This window comes from Podarcis liolepis (assembly GCF_965112155.1).
Source record: "Podarcis liolepis genome assembly, chromosome: 1".
Taxonomy (NCBI): Eukaryota; Metazoa; Chordata; class Lepidosauria; order Squamata; family Lacertidae; genus Podarcis; species Podarcis liolepis.
This window is the reverse complement of record NC_139554.1, coordinates 93,085,054-93,097,992: the sequence shown is the minus strand read 5'-3', so window position 1 is coordinate 93,097,992 and position 12,939 is coordinate 93,085,054. Positions and strand designations below refer to the sequence as shown.

Sequence of the window (12,939 nt, the reverse complement as noted above, 5' to 3'; positions counted from 1 at the left end):
GACCTGGATGAAATAAAGCCTGGTTTCGCCACCCCTGTGTACAGCAACATACAAATACAGTTCTCTGTAACCCTCTGCTTTCCCCACCCCAAAAATAAATAATAATAATAATAATAATTTTTATTTATATCCCGCCCTCCCCAGCCAAAGCCGGGCTCAGGGCGGCTAACAACAATCAAATAAACAATCAAATAATAACACATTCTAAAAATATTTCTGTCAGAGCTGCTTGAAGATCCTAGCTCACACAGGATCACGCTAGCCAGCGATCATTAAGTAAAAGTCTTTATTGAATTACAGTTTCCATTCTCACGCTGCTGCGCGCAACTCTACGTCTAGTAGCTAGATCGGCGAAGCTCCGTCTGAGTCTCCGCCCCGTGTGCACCAACTTAATATCCTAGCCTTGCTCCACCTTTTCCGCCTGACTGTCCTCCTCTGGGTCCCTCTACCCCCCGGGGTTTCTTCCTTCCGGGATTCTTCTGACGCTGACCCGGACCCTCCTGTCTCCTTGCGCCGGGCTTTAGGACCTGGCTCTCTTTCGGGGCTGCTTACTGCGCCGCCTTCCTCTGCATTTGAACTTGGCGCGCGCGCCCAACCTTCCACTTTCCTCTTAACCGTTTCTTCGCTCCCCGATGGAGGTGTGGCCACTCCTGACTCATGCCCTCCCTCCTGTGGTGAGCTGCCAGCGCTTCCCCCCTGTCTCCCTTCCTCTTCCCTGCTTCCTGGCGGTGACGCTGGTCCCGATTTCCAGCTGCTCTCCCCTGAGTCCCCTCTGGCTCTATCTTCCTGGGGTGCCCCCCTAGACTCCCCCCTTGCCCTGGCCACTGGTGCTCCTTTCTGTGAATCCTCTGATTCACTGGAAAGACTAGGAGATCTCGGGTCGTCGTCATCACTCATCTTTTCTTCTGCCTCCTCCCCTTCGCTCTCTGTTTCCTCCCTTGCCCGTGCCTCTGCTCCTAAACCCCTGACAATTTCATTATAAAAATTAGTTAAAATCAAATTGATGGCAACCGATTAAACAAAATTCTGTGCAGGTTGCCAGAGGAGGGAGTCAGGCTGCGCCCTGACCAAAAGCCTGGCGGAACAACTCTGTCTTGCAGGCCCTGCGGAAAGATGTCAGGTCCCGCAGGGCCCTAGTCTCTTGTGACAGAGCATTCCACCAGTTTGGAGCCGCAGCCGAGAAGGCCCTGGCTCTAGTTGAGGCCAGCCTAACCTCTCTGAGGCCTGGGACCTTGAGGATGTTATTATTTGCAGACCGTAGGTTTCTCTGTGGGGCATACCAGGAGAGGCGGTCCCGTAGGTACGAGGGTCCTAGGCCGTATAGGGCTTTAAAGGTTAAAACCAGCACCTTAAACCTGATCCTGTACTCCACCGGGAGCCAGTGCAGCTGGTATAACACCGGATGAATGTGCTCTCGCAGCGAAGACCCCATAAGGAGTCTCGCCGCGGCATTCTGCACCCGTTGGAGTTTCTGGGTCAGTCTCAAGGGCAGCCCCACGTAGAGTGAGTTACAATAATCCAGTCTGGAGGTGACCGTCGCATGGATCACAGTGGCTAGGTCAGGACGAGAGAGATAAGGGGCCAACTGCTTAGCTTGGCGGAGATGAAAAAATGCCGCCTTTGTTATAGCTGTAATCTGCGACTCCATAGAGAGGGAGGTATCGAAGATTACACCCAAACTCTTAACGGACGGTGCTGGCACTAATTGCACCCCCGCAAGAGATGGGAGTTGCCCCCTCGATCCCATATCGTCCCGCCCCAGCCAGAGGACCTCTGTCTTCGAAGGATTTAACTTCAACCGGCTCCCACGTAACCATCCAGCCACCGCTTCCAGACATCTGGTCAGCGTGTCTGGGGCCGAGTCAGGATGGCCATCCATCAACAGATAGAGTTGGGTGTCATCAGCATACTGATGGCAACCCAGCCCAAAACTCCGGACAAGCTGGGCGAGGGGGCGCATAAAGATGTTAAAAAGCATCGGGGAGAGAATTGCACCCTGAGGCACTCCACACACCAAGGAGTGGCGTGATGACAATTCCCCCCCAAGCGCCACCCTCTGTCCCCGACCAGAGAGAAACGAGCGCAGCCATTGAAGGACTGTGCCCTGGATCCCCACGTCGGCAAGGCGGTGGTCCAGGAGTTCGTGATCGACCATGTCAAAGGCTGCTGACAGATCTAGAAGAATCAGCAGCCCTGACCCGCCTCGATCCAGCTGCCTGCGGAGATCATCTGTTAGGGCGACCAGAGCCGTCTCGGTCCCATGACCAGCGCGGAAGCCGGACTGGAATGGGTCTAGAGCAGATGTTTCATCCAGAAACCTACCAAGCTGTTCAGCAACTGCTCTCTCAATCACCTTACCCAGGAATGGAAGATTCGAGACCGGGCGGTAATTGGATAGATCTGAGGGATCTAATGATGTTTTCTTTAAGAGCGGACGCACCACCGCCTCCTTCAGTTCCCCTGGGAATATCCCGGTGCCAAGGGACAAGTTGATGATATCCCCCAGGGGGCCCCGCACCTCGTCTGGACACGCTCTAATCAGCCATGACGGGCACGGGTCAAGAGGACAGGTGGTGGGCTTTCCAGCTTGGAGGAATCTGTCCACATCGGCTGGAGATATCCGGTCAAAGTGGTCCAATACTGGACCCGAGGACAGTCGAGGGGCCTCCAGTTCCTTTATTGTATCCAAATTGGCAGGGAGGTCATGGCGGAGCATCAGGACCTTCTCCGCAAAAAAGCTCGCAAATGCCTCACAGCTGTGTGTCAGATTGTTATTTAAATTTGGCTGTCCTTCAAGGGACGTTAAAGACCGAATTATACTAAATAATTGTGCCGGGCGAGAGCTAGCGGATGCAATGGAGGCCGAGAAGTAAGACTTCTTAGCAGCCTTCACTGCCATCTCATAGGTTTTCATAGAAACCCTATAAGATGTTCTTGAGGCTCCGTCACGGGCACCCCGCCATACTCGCTCTAGCCGTCTGAGGTCCCGCTTCATTTTCCGAAGCTCCTCGGTAAACCAGGGAGCCCGGTTTCTGCGGGGTCGCAGAGGGCGCTTAGGTGCGATCTCATCGATGGCTGCCAGGAGCTGGGTATTCCAGCCCTCAACAAGCTCAGTCAATGAGTCGCCAGGGGGAGTAAGGTCCCGCAAGGCTTGACGGAATCTATCCGGGTCCATCAGCCTCTGCGGGCGAGCCCAAATCGGCTCGCCACCTAAGCAGGGTGGGGGTGGAAAGTCAATCCTGGCTTTCAGAGCGTAGTGATCAGACCATGGCACCTTCATCGAAGGAGACATGATCACATCTATACCGGCGCCAAAGATCAAATCCAGCGTGTGGCCTGCTTGATGTGTGGGGCCCGAAACAAACTGGGAGAGCCCTAGTGTCGCCATGGAAGACACCAGGTCCAGAGCCTGTGAGGAGGGAGTGGCATCAGCGTGGAAGTTGAAGTCTCCCAATACCAATAGGTTAGGGAACTCCAAGGCCCAGCCGGCCACCGCCTCCAGCAGGCCTGACAGGGTGGCTGCTGGTGCGCTAGGTGGCCGGTACACCAGCCAGACAGCCAAGCTCTCCTCGGAGCCCCACACTAGGCCAACACATTCAATGCCGGGGATCGATGGCGATGGTAGAGCCCTGAAAGAACAATCTTCCCGGATTAATACTGCCACCCCTCCCCCCCGGCCCACAGTCCGTGACTGGTGGAGGACGGAGAAACCCGGGGGCGCCATCTCTCGTAAGGTAACAGTTACCCCTTCGCGCACCCAGGTCTCCGTCACACAAGCCAGGTCAACTCCCTGCGAGATAAAGAAATCTCGCAGGGTAGCGGTTTTGTTGCCTATAGACCTGGCATTGCACAACACCAGTGAAGGAGGTGAGTAATCCTTGCTCACCCTACCCTCGTCTCTCGGGATGGGGCGCAGATTGGAAGGGGTACGAGCATATCCATATCTCGATCCCCTTCGCCTATAACATCTGCCCCCACCGCCATACCTCCCTCGCCCCACCACGGTGGCAATCCCAAGCCTCATATTAACCTCCATTTACAAATAGAAAACAAAACAACCAAAACAATTATGCCCAAACAAAACCAATCCCCGCCCCACTCAGTGCCCAACCCCAAAAACAAAACAAAATGGAACAAACAAAAATACATAAATAAAAACCACCATTCACAGTGGTACAACAAAATAAACAATAAAAGCACATTTAAAACACCTTAAAATATATATAAACATCTTTAACATTTGCAGCAGATAATGAAATAATATAATATTATAAAAAACAACAACCCCCATTTAAGGTGCTGCAAATTAAAAACAATTAAAACGTTTAAAACTATTTTGTCCATTGCTGCCGGTAGCTGCTCTGTCCTCTAAACTGTGATGGTAGTGCAGGCCCCGCCCCCCTAGGCCGGATAGAGTTGGCAGGAGTGGGAGCGGTCTTCCCAGCACTCACAAAGCAGCAACAGCAGTCGTGTCCCGGAGGCCTCTCCCAGGCCTCTCATGCTGTGGCGATGAATGCAGGCCCTGCCCCCTAGGCCAGATGGAGTTGGCAGAAAGGGGCGGTCCTCCCAACACTCACGCGAGCAGCAGCACCAGCAGTCGTGTCCCGGAGGCCTCTCCCAAGCCTCTTATGCTGTGGCGATGAATGCAGGCCCCGCCCCCTAGGCCAGATGGAGTTGGCAGAAAGGGAGCGGTCCTCCCAACACTCACGCAAGCAGCAGCACCAGCAGTCGTGTCCCGGAGGCCTCTCCCAAGCCTCTTATGCTGTGGCGATGAATGCAGGCCCCGCCCCCTAGGCCAGATGGAGTTGGCAGAAAGGGAGCGGTCCTCCCAACACTCACGCAAGCAGCAGCACCAGCAGTCGTCAGTTCCGAAGGTTTGGAGAACTTTAGAGATGATGTGGTTCAAAGGGCTACAGATGGAGATGATGAGAGACTCATTGGAGATCATGGACTTTTCCTTTGTGTGAGCAGGTGCTCTGGATCAATGGATCAAGTCCTATTCATTGATTGGTGATATTATTCAAGAGAGATACCCAGACTTTATTTATAAAATATTCAAGACTTACAATGCAGCAGCTCAGTTTACAACATTCTCTTGTAGTGCTTAGTATTAATGAAAAGCCACTATAAGATAATACTACAGGAGACTTTCCTTAATGGTGTAATCTCTACTCCTATTACCCTGGCTTTACTTGAAAATGGAGGCTGCCTGGGAAGTTATGGTACCTCAGTAAAACAAACGTTTGTGTCCTTACAGGTTCTGCATTAGGTTTTATTTGCTGTAATGCATTTTCACTTTTAAAAAAAATATTTCCCCCTTGAGTACTAAAAATAAAGTGTTTTAAAGATATGAGGTGAGATGTTGGTTAAGGCTTTTATTTAAATGAAGTTATGTGAGATCTTGGATCACTTTACATAGCACAGCCAATAGGAACCTCTCTAATAGGAAAGGGAGCCCCATCGGAAGTCAGTGAGACCACATGTACATACGGCGAGAAATATATTAACCTTTTTGTTTTTATAAACCAGCCATCTGTTGAAAGCAGTGATTTCAGCTTAGAGAGCTTCCTTAGTTTTGTGTTTATTGACAAAATATCCTAAGGTGCAAAAGCAGAAATTTTGGTGTTGCTAAATGAACAGAAAAGGCTCAACTAGTCTTGGAGGGATGTGATTTAGACTCAGTCTATATTTGCATGCTAAAAGCCACAGAATCTGCTATGGATATAATTTGGGCACAATCATTTTAGCTGTATGGAATTAACAGCTCAACTGTTATACATGTATACTATACAGAGTTCAGTTATGCTCTGGTTAGTGGATGCTCTGGTTAGTGGTAGAAGAGAAGAATGAGTTAGTGCAGCATTTTGAAACAATCCATGTTTTAGGACAGGGGTCAGCAAACGTTTTCAGCAGGGGGCCAGTCCACTGTCTCTCAGATCTTGTGGAGGGCCGGACTATATTTTGGAAGAAAGAAAGAAAAAGAACAAATTCCTTTCCCCCACAAATAACCCAGAGATGCATTTTAAATAAAAGCACACATTCTACTCATGTAAAAACACCAAGCAAACTCCACAAATAACACAGACATGCATTTTAAATAAAACACGTAAAAACATGCTGATTCCCGGACAGGAGCTGGGACCGAGCAACGGGAGCTCACCCTGTCGCGGGAATTCGAACTGCCGACCTTCTGATTGGCAAGCCCAAGAGGCTCAGTGGTTTAGACTACAGCACCACCCGCGTCCCTAGAGCCTTTGGAAACCTGGGTTCAATTCCACAGTCAGCCATGAAGCAAACTAGGTGACTTTGCTTGGGCAAGTCACAGTCTGTCAGCCTAACCTATCTGACAGGCGAGGATAAAATGGGGAGGGGGAGAGCCGTGTATTCAACCTTGAGCTTCTTGGAGGAGAAGGTGGGCTATAAATATGACAACAATGATAACAGCTGAACTGTAGTTTAATGTGACATCCAAATGCTACACCTTACTGTTTGGTTAAATCTAGTTGAATATGGAAAATGGGTTTTTGATCTCTTCATTAAGGGGTCTTATGGTTTGTCTGGTGTCATTTTTCACATTCTTCAGGGAGATACAGTATTTGGTGTCTTTTAACATTTGAACCTGCCCCTCAAACTAAATGTTTTTGTCTTTTTTTACCATGTTGATACCCTCTTCTTTAACACCAACTGGTTCCTTATAAACCACATTTTTAATCATTTTTTTGTAAAGGTAAAGGGACCCCTGACCATTAGGTCCAGTCATGACCGACTCTGGGGTTGCGACGCTCATCTTGCTTTATTGGCCGAGGGAGCCGGCGTACAGCTTCTGGGTCATGTGGCCAGCATGACTAAGCTGCTTCTGGTGAACCAGAGCAGTGCATGGGAACGCTGTTTACCTTCCCGCCGGAGTGGTACCTATTTATCTACTGGCACTTTGACGTGCTTTTGAACTGCTAGATTGGCAGGAGCAGGGACTGAGCAATGGGAGCTCACCCCATCGCGGGGATTTGAACTGCCAACCTTCTGATCGGCAAGCCCCTAGGCTCTGTGGTTTAACCCACGGCGCCACCCGTGTCCCTTTTTTATACTTAGGCACTAAAACTAGCATGAGCAGCAATACAGGTTTTTTTTTCGTTTTACTTCCTTTAAGCACTGGGTGCTGAACGAAATGTGGACATAATGCCAAAGCTCTCACAAAATAAAATTTCTGTTTCAAATCTTCTTGAAATTGTTGGGGGCGGGCAGGAATAGCTTATTAAGAAACCATTTTTTACTTGCCTGCCATGTTAATGTTCTTTGCTGGCTTTTATGACAAAGACTATTTGCATAAAAGCTCTATCTTTGTTGCTGAGAGTTCATTCCCCCTGCTGCTTTTTCCGCTGCATGAAGCCTCAATTGCACTGAAAAACAGCAACCAGTGGTAGAGCTGGCAAGGATTCCTTCCTTCCACTGGAGGGGAATGAACATCAGGGAATCAGTGAACCTTAACTGCTTCATTGCCTGCTTAACTGGCGATTTGCATAGGGTAAAGGAAGTGAGTGGTAGCGTAAGGATTTGCCTGTGCTTTACCATCACAGGTGCCTGGGAAGGTAAAGCAAAGAAGGGTTGGGCTTGTTTCACAGTAGTCTACCAGGAGAGCGAGGATGAGGAAAGCAGCTGGAAAGCAGGATAGGGGAGGGGTGGCTTCTTACTGAGCTTGGACAGTGGTGGCAGCTAGATTCTGAACGTCAAGGTGCAGATGAATTGGGAGTCTGTAGTGGGAAGGTCAGGAAGATAATCCTGCTTTTGTATACCACAATGTGGATTCTCGAAGACCCATCTTGCCTCTACATCCTCTCATAGACATTGTGAGCACTATATTTCTCCCCTTTCTCCCGCCAACCAGCATGGGGAGGGATGAGACAAGAGTTGCCTGCCCAGCAAACCTTTCCTTTTCAGTTCTAGGTGCTTCTGATGTCAAAGTGCTGGCATTGTAAGGAGTTAGGGAAATCAAACAGCACACCTGGGAAAAGCAAAACCAGGTTTAGCATTTGCCTTGTCATCCTTGCTATGATACGCATGTTTTTGCTACAGTCTGATCTTATTATTCCAGTCTCTGGCCCCCACCTACCCTGTGTATTCTGCCTTGGTCAGACCTCTGTCCAGTTCTAGGCACCACAGTTTAAGAAGGATGTTGACAAGCTTGGAATGTGTGCAGAGGTAGGAGACCAAGACGATCAAGGGTCTGGAAACCAAGCCTTAAGAGGAACAGTTGAGGGAGTTGCATATGTTTAGCCTGGATAAGAGGAGACTGAGATAGCCATCTTCAAATATCTAAAGGGATGTCACACAGAAGATGGAGGAAGCTTGTTTTCTCCTGCTCTGGAGGGTAGGAACCAGACCAATGGATTCAAGTTACAAGAAAGGAGATTCCAACTAAGCATCAGGAAGAACTTTCTGACAGTAAGAGCTGTTTGACAGTGAATCAGACTCCCGCGAGAGGTGGTGGGCTCTCCTTCCTTGGAGACTTTTAAGCAGAGGTAGGATGGCCACCTGCCATGTATGATGTAGTTGAGATTCCTGCATTGCAGGGGTTTGGACTAGAAGACCCTTGGGATCCCTTCCAACTCTTTTGTTCTATGAATCTGTGATAAAACTCTTGTGCCTGCATCTGAAGGTGATGGTAAGTTCTGTCTTTTCTCTGAACTAGGTGAAGTACAGCAATGAAGCCTCTGCTGTGCATGCCTCATCTGTGCAGGAACTCACTTGAGCATAATAGCTGACACTGAGCTCTGTTCCCTGCCCTGTGGCTTCCATTATCATTATGGCATCACCCTACAGCTACAGCTTAAATGTGAATGGCAGACTGTTTTTGCCCAGGGGCAACACCAGCATGAGGAATGATGGACATGTGCAAGAGCTTTTTCACGAAGAAGCACAACAGGTATGTTGCAAAAGCCCTGGTTCCCTACAGCTGAGTTCTGAATTCTGAAACATTGCAAGGTGGTGGGAGTAATGCTCTGAGAAGAGTCCAGATTTGTGTTCAGTTTACAGTGTGTATATAAATTGTGATTTATTTGTTTGAAAGTCTCCGTGGATCATTGATAATTAATCACTTTGTAGCAAGAGCCACAATTGCTACAAAGCATTGGAATAGTCTCCAAATTAACGACCTTGAATATTGGTATCAAAAGCTGTGGCACATTGCCTTATTAGAGAAACTCGCATAAAAAGTGAGAATTGTCAGGGGACGAAGTACGCAGAAGTTTGTGGTCCTTTGGCATGGCTTTATTGAGTATACAGGAGCTAGTTTACATGATTATCCCCCACCTGCTGCATATTCTTGTTTGTCCTTACAGTAATAACTTTTGGTTTGGGTGGGAGTCAAGGGTAATGTGGAACCTGCAAGGAAGATGCTTGTTACCGTATTTTTCGCTCCATAAGGTGCACCTGACCATAAGGCGCACCTACTTTTTTGGAGGGGGGAAGAATTCCAACACCCCCCCAAATACCTGTTTTTGGGGCTGAGGGTGAGGGATGCTCGGGCTTCCCCCCACCCCCAGCCCCCAAAACAGGTCAGGTCCCGGAGCTTAGGGGAGGGGGGAGCCCGAGCTTCCCCCGACCCCAGCCCCCAAAACAGGTCGGGGGAAGCAGCGTTGCTGCACGCAGCTTTGCCGCTTCTCCCGGAGCTTGTGGAGCTGGCGGGGGAAGCCCGGGTTCCCCCCGACCAACCCCGGGGACCACACATTCGCTTCATAAGATGCACAGACATTTCCCCTTAGATTTTAGGGGGGGGAGTGTGTCTTAAGGAGCGAAAAATACGGTAATTAGAAAATGTCAATTTATTTGATCAATTCTTCCAGTTGTTTCTGTAGATTATTTATTTATAACAATCCTTAACCCTGTTTCATGCTTTGCAATTTGTTTTGCATAAACTGAAATAGTTTCAGAAAATAAACCAACAAAAATTATTATTTATAAAGGTTACTACTGAGGCAAAAAGAGAGAGGTATTTGTGAAAACAGGACTTGCTGGCAAGCAGGTTTTTTTTTGTTTTTGATTTCCTTTTTCATGGCAGGGGCGGGCGATAAGTGTCAGAACCTTTTGCCCTTACCTACTGGTTCCATTCTTAAACATTGACACTGAATCTAGTTGCTGATAAGTAGGTCTTTGTAGGCTATAATCAACAGGGGATCTGGGTTTTGTTTGTAGTAGGGTGGGATTCAGGCAACATGATTACCCTTCATAAGATGAAGAGCTCTTCTGAATCAAACCAAAGGCCCATCTCTTCTAGATACCCATTGTCACAGTGGCCAAGCAGATGCCACAGTAGTGTGACTTATTTAGGATTCTCATTTCCATACAATTAACTGCCCTGGGGGCAAGAACGGGGCAAGTTCTTAAAGCATGCATTTTGCAGGCATTATAGTACTGACCCTTCGTGCCTCTGCTGGTGCCCAGCAAGATGAAAAAGCAAACGTAACCTTTAAATCCTATTTTCATTCAGAGTTCTCCGACACACAACAGACCTTGGTGGAAGATACATCTTTTTGTTTGGGAACCAGTGCTCTTTGGCACTTGGGACGGAGTCTTTACCTCTTGTATGATCAATATCTTTGGAGTAGTTCTCTTTCTGAGGACAGGGTGGCTGGTGGTAAGTATGGGGAACTAAATGACAAGCCATACAGCTGTTGATTTGTCTTGGAATTGGTTTTGACGTCCTTAAGGTATTGCATTTAAATTAGTACTGAAAGCCTGTGTGCTGGCGACCATTCTTTTGCCTTATCATCTTTAGGTCTTTCCACCATTTCTTCTGTAATAGCTGCTGAATGCATATTCATTTGGATAGTCTTCATCACATATCCAACCTCCAGCTATGGTGTGTCTGTTTTTTAAGCAGCTTGCTGACACACAAAACACAGACATGCAAGCAAGTGGGAGATATAACTGGAGCACTGGCAAACAGCCCAATCCAGCCCAGTTAAGACTATAATGAGAGCAAATAATTTTAAACCAGTGTGCTTTGGTGTCAAGTCAACATTTTGCCCTGCAGGCCAACCTGATTACATTCTCTGATCATGTGGAGAAATTTGCATAGTATTTGGTGCTCTCGGCCTCTGTTTGGACCACACTGTTGTAGGGATTGATCCTTTTTAGTCACAAGTGGTAACAAGATGATTTGGCTAGATGACCTTTTGATCCTTCCACCTCCTGATGAAATGTGGGAAGCTGTGGTGGAGCAGAAAGTGGCTTATACTGACTGCAGTAGCAGCAGCATACCATGCCATCCACATGGCGCAAAAGCTATTCTGCTAGGTTGACAATCCTGTTATTACCAAATATTTAGCATGTGGTTCTACCTTGGCACAGCTGAGTGCTTAGGTGGCCAGAATGTATTTAGGTTGGCGCATCCCCAATCACTTTGCCCTGTGCTGTATTATGGTAGAAACAGGCACTGCTTGGTATCCCCTCCATACCACTGGGTCTGGCTTTTTGCTGGTGCAGCAGTCATTCTGGTCCTCTTACAGCCTTCTCCAGATTGTTGGTTACTTTGAAGTAAGTTCTGCTGAACTCACTTGGAACTCATCTGAGTTCAACTGATGGCAGTAGGACTTGGTTCCAAGTAAGCTCCTTAGGACTACAGCTTGCAATCCCTGTTGGCGTAGACCAGATTTAAATTTTATTTTATCAGCTCTTTAAAACCCACAAAATTACTTGCTTAAAATATACTTGGGTTCCTATGGCTTTGTTAATTTCTCTCCCTTTGTGTCAAAATAAAATAAAATAGTAGCTTGGGCTATTTACAGGGAAGTTGATCAAATATAAATGTTCAGGTAACACATGTTGCCATAGTTACACGTCCTCCCTCATGTTCCTCCAAGCTCTACTGAAAGAACATAGTGTAGTTTAAAGTGATGGTTGTAAGCAGCACTCCTTCTGCCCAGCTGGAACAAACACCCTCTTTCATTGTCCTTATACCAAATTTATTGAGTTTTTAAAATATGTTGATAACAGTTATACAGTTGTAGCTCAGCTCCCGAACGCCTTGGGAGTCGAACATTTCGGCTACTGAACGATTGAAAACTGGAAGTGAGTGTTCCGGTTTTCAAACGTTCTTTTGGAAGCTGAACGTCCGAAGGGGCTTCCGCGGCTTCTGATTGGCTGCAGGAGCTTCCTGCAGCCAATCAGAAGCCTTGCTTTGGTTTCCGAATGTTTCGGAAGTCGAACGGACTTCCAGAACGGATTCCCTTCAACTTCCAAGGTACGACTGTATTATGAACAGTTATGCATGAACTGAACTTTAAACTTAGAAGAGTGGAACTGCTTAAAATTATTATTTAACTGCTTAAAATCTTTCTCCTTTGCTAAAGCTCCTCGGTGGTGTAAAATTTCTACTGAGTGTGAATGTGTGTACGCATTGTGAAGATTGGATTTGGAAAGTGGATTGGATTAGAATTCAAAATTAAATTGTTAAAATGGATAATTGTGGTTTTTTAAAAAAGAGACAGAGAGTTTAAACAAATATTTACAAATTGCACAGCAAGAGGACCTTGAATGCATATTGTAACCCACCCTGGGACCTGCTGGTGTGAAGGGCAGGTAATAAATCAAATAATAATTAAATAATAAAAGCCTACAGGCAACAAATGGCTAGGTGGTCCTTGAGCTGTTGATGGGGAACAAACTGGTTACAGTGGGTTTCATTGGCATCTGCCTATGGGCTGGAGGAGACAGAATATAATCACTGAGTGATATTATTAAACAGGTACCAGGGCAGCAGTAAAAAAAAAAAAGATTTATTTTCATGCTGGCCACATGACCCGGAAAAACTGTCTGCGGACAAACGCCAGCTCCCTCAGCTTGTAAAGCGAGATGAGCGCCGCAACCCCAGAGTTGTCTGCAACTAGACTTAACTGTCATGGGTACTTTACTTTTACCTTTATCCTCCAATTGGAACGCTCA

At 47.5% G+C, this 12,939-nt stretch overlaps 1 protein-coding gene across 6 annotated transcripts in view; it reads left to right on the top strand.

The window, feature by feature from the left end:
* The window catches only part of SLC12A8 (solute carrier family 12 member 8), a 71,393-nt gene that overhangs the window by 4,275 nt on the left and 54,179 nt on the right, over nucleotides 1-12,939 (top strand). For all 6 annotated transcript variants that reach the window (XR_014522509.1, XM_083489460.1, XM_083489461.1 and 3 more), the window contains exons 2-3: nucleotides 8,687-8,920; nucleotides 10,484-10,630. Coding sequence is in view for 5 of the 6 variants with exons in the window: in XM_083489460.1 (XP_083345586.1) it covers nucleotides 8,801-8,920; nucleotides 10,484-10,630 (267 nt within the window). In the remaining variant the exon portion in view is untranslated. The remainder of the gene's footprint in view (nucleotides 1-8,686; nucleotides 8,921-10,483; nucleotides 10,631-12,939) is intronic.